Consider the following 9,207-nt stretch of genomic DNA (forward strand, 5'->3'; position numbering starts at 1 on the left):
AGTAGCTGGGATTACAGGCATGCACCACCATGCCCAGCTAATTTTTTTGTATTTTTAGTAGAGATGGAGTTTTATCATGTTGGTCAGGCTGGTCTCAAAATCCTGACCTCAGGTGATCCACCCGCCTCGGCCTCCCAAAGTGCTGGGATTACAGGTGTGAGCTACTGCACCTGGCCTCCTAAACTATCTTTTCAAAAATCCTTAGAGAAGAGGGTTCTACCCCTATAAGAAAATATTAAGATCCAGCGAGAAGAATCAGGTGATTCCTTTGGGGCAGTACCACCGGCTGCAGTTTCAGCCCCGGCCCCTTTGTCGTCAGCTCGGTGGGATAGGAAAGGACGCCCACTCCCTCCCTGGAGGAGTCCACTAAGGGAACAGAGGTGTGCCCTGCCCTGACCCTGGACAGTTCCCCCAGGGTGGAAAGGCTGCCTTTCCCACAGAGTGGAGTGGAGCAGCCACATCAGCAGATGAAAGCTACAAATCAAGGCGTGTTTTATGAGGCTGCCCGTGGAGTACCCTTGTCCCTTTCATAGGCTGTGGGGCTGACCGAGGAGTGGAGCCCACTCTCCACCCTGTGTCTGGCCCTCTGCCCTGGGAAGCTGATCCTGTCCACAGCCATCACCCCCCACCCCTAGGCTAGGTTGCCACTGGGAGCCCCTGCAGGAAATCAGGCCAAGGGAGGTGAGCAAGGCTGGTTCCGTCTGTTAGCTGCTGGGCCCTGCCTGGCACGGGCCGTGGAAGGCCCTTCAGGGTGGTGGCTTTCCTATATGAAGCCGCCTGTGTCCACAATTGGATGGGCATACCTGCCAAGCTCTCTCTCTCCAGGAGTCTGTGAGCCCGTGATAAGCCCCCTCACCTTGGGCTGAAGGCTCCCACAGGTACCCAAACACGGCCTGGGCTCCATTAGTCTGGGCTGGTGGAGCCCCAGCTCCGGAATGTGGCCCCAGCCCTGCCGGCCCGGCCCTCCCCGGATTCCAGCCCTCACAGTCCCTCTCTCATCCCCACTCATCTGTGTGCCGTCAGTCCCTCACCCCTGGCAGGCAGTGGCTGGCCTCTGTGACCTCCCCAACAGTGCCTCTGCCCGGAGGCATGAAGGAGCCATCCCACCACAGCTGCCCTCAGCTGCATCTCCATGAGTCCAGGGCAGGATTTAGCCCACAGAGTGGCCAGCCTGGCCTAGGAAGCCTGAGGGAAGTGTATGCATTGCTCGGCACTGCCATCAGGCACCCCACCAGTCACTGCTCTCGCCTCCCCCGCCAACTCCATCTTCTTAGCTCCTTCATCCTCCACTCCCGGAGATCAGTTCAGGCCTCCATGTCAGGCCTGGGCGCAGAAGAGGACAGTCCGTTAAGGAATCAGGTGAAGCAAAGGAGCTTGTTTGGTCCAGCTCTGGGGTCACCTTAGGCCAGGCCTAGCTGCATGCCACCTCCAATTCTAGAAGAACTCCCCCAGGGCCAGCCCGAGGCTGCCATGTCTCCCTGAGACCCGCTGTGCTCGACTCAGGGCTGGAAGCTGGCTGCTGGGCTCCTCTCCTTCCCACAACTCCCTATGCCTGGGTCACCTGCCTCTTGCTGTCCCGCAACCCCCGACTCACTGTCCCTGTCTCCCTCAGGTGGCAAAGCAGCAGAAAGAGTCTGAATCCACCCAGAAGGCAGAGAAGGAAGTGACACGCATGGTGGTGGTGATGATCGTGACGTTCTGCGTCTGCTGGGGACCCTACGCCTTCTTCGCATGCTTTGCTGCTGCCAACCCTGGCTACGCCTTCCACCCTCTGATGGCTGCCCTGCCAGCCTACTTTGCCAAAAGTGCCACTATCTACAACCCCATTATCTATGTCTTTATGAACCGGCAGGTAAGCAGCACCATCCGTAGATCCCACTGAAAACGCTGTCTGACCTAGAAGGACCCAGTGATGGCTCCACCTGGAGTCATGTCTCTGATGAGAAGCCCACGGAGCATCTGGGGGACCCTCCAGGGAAATGATTGGGAAAGGCTCAGCATGTGGCCCAGACCCAGCTAGAGCTCCAGCTGGCCCTTAGCAGAAGGCTTAGGTGCGCCCTCTGGAATCATTTATAGTGTCAGCCTGGGGGTGGCATTTCCCAAAGCATCTGTGTGCCGTATGCTCTTCCTTTCCGGTGGCCCTAGAACTGTGGCTGCCGAGCTTCAGGGGCTCTCCTGGCGTTGGTGAGCCCTAGGTACATCCAGCCTATGTGTGCCCCTCTTCTGTACAGACTCAACTCTTCTCAGCCTCCATCTCTCCATTTTCAAACCATAACCTCTAAAATGTGTCTTCCCATAAGAACAAAAGCCGGCCCTTCTTGGCTACAGTTGACCAAGAGTTCCGGAGCTTTCATGACTTCGTGGGTTAGTTCAGGCCCAGAGGCAAGCTGCTCACACACTGAAATCCCCTCACCACCGAAGGCTGCAGGTTCCATTCAAGCGCAGCTGTGATGTGACTTGATGGTGACCAGAAGGGTGTGCAGGCACCTCCCATTTCACCCGCCCCAGCCCATCCCATCCACTCGGCTCTTCTTTGCTCCTCCATCTCAGAGCCACTCAACGGCGCCATCCCCTTTGGCTCGCCTGCAGAGTTCATTAAGGGTTCATTTTCCCTGGTGACTTTCACACAGTAAGCAGGACCAGGCCTGCAGTGGATTTCCGGGAACTCGCTGTAGCACACCAATGCCCAGAGTGTAGTTTATCCCTGACCCCTGTTTCCTGTGTTTCAAGAGGAGCTTTTTTGGGTTTCTGGAATCCTAAACTATCTTCCCAAGTGCTGTCTTTACTGGATTCTTTCCATTCTCCCTTCCAGATGTCCCCTCCTACACAGACGTCTGCACTTCTGGACCTCACCAGGCCTCAAACTTTGTTTTCACCCTTTCCACGTAACTATCCTGTCCTGCCACATTCTGAGAGAATTTTTCTGGAATGCAGTTCCATGAGGAAAGGAGATTTTGCTCAGGACAGTCTGGCACACAGTGGGTGCTCAAGCAGCAGCTGCTGAATGGATTCCTAAGCCCTATCTCCCAGCTCTTCAGTCGAGCCAATTCTGCTATTATGTTATTAATTTTTTTCTCCTTTTTTTTTCTTTTTTGAGACAGAGTTTTGCTTTGTCGCCAGGCTGGAGTGCAGTGGCGTCATCTCGGCTCACTGCAACCTCTACCTCCCAGAGCCTCCCGAGTAGCTGGGACTACAGGCACACACCACCACACCCAGCTACTTTTTGTATTTTTAGTAGAGATGAAGTTTCATCATGTTGGACAGAATGGTCTCGATCTCCTGACCTTGTAATCTCCCCACCTCAGCCTCCCAAAGTGCTGGGATTACAGGTGTGAGCCACCACACCCGGCCTATGTTATTGATTTCAACCTCTTTTTTTTTATTTTGAGAGTTTTGATGACAGCGGGAGGTAGAGGAAGTCAAGAGTAGGTCTGAAATATTTAGGAAATGCCTTTGTTCTGGGTCCTCAAAGCATTGTGGTTAGTTCAGCGATCACAAGAGACACGACTTGAGACATTCATACAGCCCAGATCTCTTTGGGGTGACGCAGCAAAGACAGACCCCTCCTGGTACCGGAAGACCTTGGCTGGAGAGACAAGGTAGGGGCCAGATTGTCATTATCTAGGCCTCACCTTGCCCCAGATCCATGGACTGGAAACAAGATGACAACCACATGCCTTTTCACTAACATTCCTCTGAGCTGCTCACCAGACAGTCTGGGGATAGGTCCCGACTGCCCCTTAGCTGGCACTGTGGATGAGCGTCCTGGGGCTGCCATCACAAACTACCACAAACTCAGTGGCTTCAAACGACAGAAATGGATTCTCTCACTGTTCTGGAAGCCTTGGTCTGAAATCAGGGTGTTGGCAAATGGAAAGGCTCCGCATGGAGGCTGAGAGGGGAAACAGCCCCAGTCTCTGCTCCCAATGTCAGGGTTGCCGGCAGTCCTCGGTGTTCCTTGACTCCCAGGTGTGTCGCCCAGTCTCTGCCTTCATCTTCACGTGGGCTTCTTCCCTCTGTCTGTGTGTCCGTGTCCAAGTGTTCCTTTTCTTATCAGGACACCAGTCATTCGACTAGGGCCCACCCTACTCCAGTGTGACGTCGTCTTAACCTGAACACATCTTCTGGGGGACACACTTCAACCCAGTGTAGTCACCATCAACTGCTAAGTCGGATGACTTAGACGGCCATCCCCACGTGAGAGGGAGAAGTAACCCGAGCCTTCCTCCATCCCCCATGCGAAGGGAAGGCTCGGGCGCGTGCACTCAGCACCGGACTCCACCCTTCTCTGCTCTGCTCAATAACACTTTCTGTCCTTCCAGTTTCGAAACTGCATCTTGCAGCTTTTTGGGAAGAAGGTTGACGATGGCTCTGAACTCTCCAGCGCCTCCAAAACAGAGGTCTCATCTGTGTCCTCGGTGTCACCTGCATGAGGTCTGCCTCCTACCCGTCCCACCCGCCGGGGCTTTGGCCAGCTCTCCCTTCCCCTCCTTCTCCATCCCTGTGAAATAAATGTAATTTATCTTTGCCAAAACCAACAAAGTTGCAGAGGCTTTCACTGCCGTTTGGGGCCGCCTGAGCCTCTGCGTGTGCAGGCACTGGGTCTCAGAGAGCGCAAGGGGAGTAAAGAGGAGAGAGTGCTTCATAGACTTCAATCTTTCCCGAGCCTCATGTCTACCAAGGGTGTGAAAGAATCCTGGCAAAACAGAAGTGTGAGGCGGGTGGGCGTCTGCATCCATTTCACGGGGGTTGGTGTTACGTAATCAGGAAGTAAGAGCTGTGGAGGGGCTGTCTAGGGAGGGCTCGCTGGATGCCCTCGACACCCAGGAGGAGGGAGCGAGCTAGCAAGCTAAGGCAGGTGGCCCTCCTGCCCCCTTAAGGTCCATTTGCTGGAGGCTCAGAGCCCTTGGAGTACAGTCTCCACCTGGAGGGGACCCATGCCTGCCACTCCATGGCAGGGATGGTGTGCCACCTCTGCCAGGCCAGGACCCCAAGCCCGATCAGCATCAGCATGCTGCAAGTGCGCAGGCGTGAGTTGACCAGTGACAAGGGGCAGGCACACAAGGTGGAGACAAAGACCAAGAGGACGGTGGTCAGTGACAGGAGCAGGCTCAGGAACCTGAACACCACCTGTAGGGGACGGCTTCGGAGGTGCTCCGCTGCCTCCAGCTGGGTGACTTGCGGTAGCGTCTCCAGCTTGGATATTCGGCTCTTGAAGGTCTCCATGATCTCCTGCAGGAGGTGAAAATGCATGCACTGGAAGTCAGCGCAGAGCTGTGGTTGTTCATTGAGTTCCTAGGGGCGCGCAGCAAGTACTGTGGAGTGGGTCTTCCAGGAGGGAAGCAGAGCCGAGTGCACAGCCACGCAGAGGGTAGGGCGCAGGTGCTCCAGCAACAGGGAAGGCTTCATCTGCCCCGGACGCACTCCCCTACCCACTGTCAAGGACCTGGTCAGGACACAGCTACCCGGGGACGGGAGTAGGTGCTATGGGAATGGAAGAGTGAGGAGAGGGAAGCCAGGCCTAAGGAGTGGTTCTTAGAGGGCGCTCCCTACACCTGCAGCAGCAGAGGCAGCAGCGCCAGCCCAGATCTCCCGAGTCAGAGGCTCACTGGTGAGCACTGCAGCACCGAAGTAGCAAAAGCGGCTAAGCCAGATGGTGGGAAGCAGAGCGTGAGTGTAAAGATCAGACGCTGCTAGCTCTGACACGTGTGTGAATGGCCACTGAACCCTCAGGAGGGGGCGACTCGAGGACCCATGTCTTGCTTTGGCTTGGGGATATCAGAATGGATTCGCTCATCCCTCTGTCCTCCTCACAAGGCTCCCCCAGGAGGTTCTCACCCATATTTCCTTGGCTCTCTCATAGGATAGATAGGCCATTTTCTCCTCCATGCAGGCCAGATTGTGTTTGAGGTTGTAAATCTCATCCAGGTGTCCCTGCAGGCGAGCATTCACCTGTTCTTCCATCAACACTTGTCTTGGGAACAAAAGAGAAAGTAAGATTCCTTCAGTACCTCGCCCAGAGCTCATGCCCACAGCGAGGGGTCCTGCACCTACACTAGATTCGGGTTCGGATTCTCCCTTCCTCCTCCCTTCCCAGGCTCAAGGGAAAGCCTGCCTCCCATTCCAGGTCTGCCTGGGAATGTCCCAAACACACACCAGCCACATGCACACCAATATTCATATCTATTTTATATGTAGTTACTCTTTTGTAACAGCTTTACAGAAATAGCCATAGGCTAGAAGTTGTAGAAATGAAACTGTGAACTATCTGTGTGTGCTCCCAAATTCCACAAATCTCCCAGGACCAGTGTTTAGCACAAGGTTGAGCCTGCAGTTACTACAGATTCCACTTCAATTCCATTAATACGACATGCCCAGAATAGGCAAATCCATAGAGACAGGAAGCAGATTAGTGGGTGCCAGGGGCTGGGGGTGGGGGGTAGGGAGTGGCTAATGAGTACAGGGCTGCTTTGGGGCTGATAGAAATATTGCAGAATTTGATAGTGGTGATGGTTGAACAACTCTGTGAATATACTAAAAACCAGTGAACTGTACACTTTAAATGGGTGAATTTTATGATATGTGAATTATATCTCAATAAAGCTGTTATTTAAACAAAAAGAAAAAAGTGAATCTTGGCAATAGTCACAGAACTCAGTAAATTTACTAAAAACCATTGAAATGAAGTTAAAATTGTGCATTTTATAATATGTAAATTATATCTCAATAGAGCTGTTAAAAACCACAAGCAGGCCAGGTGCAGTAGTTCACACTTGCAATCCCAGTGTTTTGGGAGGCCAAGGCAAGGGGATTTCTCGAGGCCAGGAGGAATTCAAGACCAGCCCGGGCAACACAGTGAGACCCCATCTCTACAAAAAAAATTAAACATTATCTGGACATGGTGGCACGTGCCTGTAATCTCAGCTACTCTGGAGGCTGAGGCAGGAGGATTCCTTGAGCCCAGGATTTTGAGGCTGCAGCTGTCATCATGCCACTGCACTCCAGCCTGGGCAGCAGAGCGAGACCCCACCTCTAAAAGAAAACAATCACTACCTGTTGTGTATATAATTACATAAGTAGGAAAAGTATAAAACCATGCATGGAAAAGATAAGCACCCAAATGAGAATAGCGAGGCCAGTGGAAGGGAGATGGTGCTGGAAAGGAGTAACGAGAGTTTTACCTGAATATTTTAAAGTTTTACTTCCTAAAAAAATAAGATTTGAAGTGAATATGGCAAATATTAAGATTTCAGAAACACGGAGCTGTTTATTATATTATCCTGTACATTTTCCCTGGGCTTGAAATACTTCATAATTTAAAAACTTCTTCGAAGTTCCTCATTTGGCACCACAAAGAACAGGCCAGAAAGAAAGAGGCCAGGGGGCCAGTGAGGGGGCTCTGGCCACCGCTTAGGTAGAAGACAGAAGGCACCAGAGAGTGATGGAACCATAGACTGTAGGGCTGTCGGCCCAGGAGGGCCAGAAGGGTGGCGGCAGGCCTGGGGTGCAGGAGGTCTAAACAGTGGTGCTGACAGAGACAAGGAAAACAGTGACAACTTCTATTTGGTCCCCCTCCAAGGACTTGACTGACACCCACACAGAGAAATCCCCTGGGCACTAAATAAGCTGACAGCTCATTTGTCAAAAGCTCATTTGTCAAAAGCCGGTTCCTCACAGCATTTCAAGGAACGTTCCATTTGTCTCTGCCCCAGGTCCCTGTTGAGAAGGGAGTCGGCGGACACCATGGACCAGGCTACTGCTTACAGAGACGGGGAGTAGGTCGGCAGGACGGCCACCCCGAAAATAGATTCCTCTTTACTCTTTCCATTTACATGAACGACCTAGCTGCGAGAACATTCAAGATTTTAACTGTCCTCGGGAATATGAAGTCAATCTTCTTCATCAATGTATTTATAAAGATACATGAAGCTATTCTTGAATGCATTCCTGAATAGTCTATTCAGATGTTAGTAAACAATATTTTCATAAGGACATTCTCTCAGTCTCCCCTTCTCTCTGCCCCCCATCTCCTGGCCCTCTGGCAGCCATGCTCCCTTCTCTTCCTTGGTCACAGACCCCTCTCCCTCCAACTCTTATAGTCACAGAGGCAAATGTACAACTCTGAAGAATGCTCTTATGAAGACAAAATGATGACCAGTCAAGCCAGACACCTCAAGACAGACCAAAGCTGTTAAGACCACCCTCTCCAGCACAAAGTGTTCTAAACTTTATTGAAATTGTGTGTGTGTGTGTGTGTGTGTGTGTGTGTGTATAGATAGATAGATAGATACATACATACATATTTTTTTTTGGAGACAGATTTCTGTTGCTCAGGCTAGAGTGCAGTGGCACCATCTCGGCTCACTGCAACCTCCACCTGCTGGATTCAAGTGATTCTCTTGCCTCAGCTTCCCGAGTAGCTGGAACTACAAGCACGCGCCATCACTCCTGGCTTACTTTTGTGTTTTTAGTAGAGACGGGGTTTCACCATGTTGGCCAAGCTTGTCTCCAACTCCTGACCACAGGTGATCTGCCCACCTTGGCCTCCCAAAGTGCTGGGATTACAGACGTGAGCCATTGCGTCTGGCTACAAAGAGTATATTCTTGATCATTTCTGAGAATTTGCTTTTGGCAAATTGAGCTATAACCTAATCATGGCTCGCAACTTGGAGGAAAGGTCTGAGATGGAGAAACAGCTGTAGGATGGGTCAGTAGCATGGGGGCAATGGGTGCACGTGGCCAGAATGGATGAGCTTGCTCTGAGCAAATGTACCAAAGTGAGGGGCCTTGGGAGCTGGGTTAACAGCCAACAAAACAGAAGCCTAAGTGGGAGGAAAATCACCAGGACAGCTCACACAGGAACCCAGGGGATGCAGGGATACAGTGGAAAGGTCAAACATACATGTAACTGGGACCTTAAAGGGGGAGAAATGAGAGACTAGGGCAGAATCAATATTTGAAAATATAATGGCTGAAAATTTCCAAAATTTACGAGAAACATGAAGCCATAAACCCAAGTAGCAATGCAAACCACAAGCAGGATGAATGCAAAGAAAATCACACCAAGGGGAGAGTCAGTGGCACACACACACAACAACCACACCAAACATCATCATAGCAAAACCACTAAACACCAAAGAAAAAGAAATCTTAAAAGGAGCCTGAGGAAAACGAAACTGTCATGCAAGGAGCAACAAGAAGACTGGC

General features: G+C 51.8%; 2 protein-coding genes across 3 annotated transcripts in view; one reads left to right on the forward strand and one right to left on the reverse strand.

Annotated features, from left to right (window-relative positions):
- Positions 1-4,538, forward strand: part of LOC116541237 (opsin, longwave 563 nm) — an 18,767-nt gene extending 14,229 nt beyond the window's left edge. Inside the window, exons 5-6 of one of the 2 annotated variants that reach the window (XM_032265263.1) lie at positions 1,613-1,852; positions 4,323-4,538. In XM_032265263.1, the coding sequence (XP_032121154.1) occupies positions 1,613-1,852; positions 4,323-4,433 (351 nt within the window). In that variant the 3' untranslated portion in view covers positions 4,434-4,538. The remainder of the gene's footprint in view (positions 1-1,612; positions 1,853-4,322) is intronic. The other variant, XM_032265262.1, reaches the window with a different exon arrangement.
- A 337-nt stretch (positions 4,539-4,875) lies between these two features.
- TEX28 (testis expressed 28) overlaps positions 4,876-9,207 on the reverse strand; it is a 21,565-nt gene continuing 17,233 nt past the window's right edge. The window contains 2 exon segments of the mRNA XM_032265330.1: positions 4,876-5,232; positions 5,839-5,974. Of these exon segments, the coding sequence (XP_032121221.1) occupies positions 4,876-5,232; positions 5,839-5,974 (493 nt within the window).

Source organism: Sapajus apella, unplaced genomic scaffold, assembly GCF_009761245.1.
Source record: "Sapajus apella isolate SASKATOON/1434 unplaced genomic scaffold, GSC_monkey_1.0 scaffold149, whole genome shotgun sequence".
Classification (NCBI taxonomy): domain Eukaryota; kingdom Metazoa; phylum Chordata; class Mammalia; order Primates; family Cebidae; genus Sapajus; species Sapajus apella.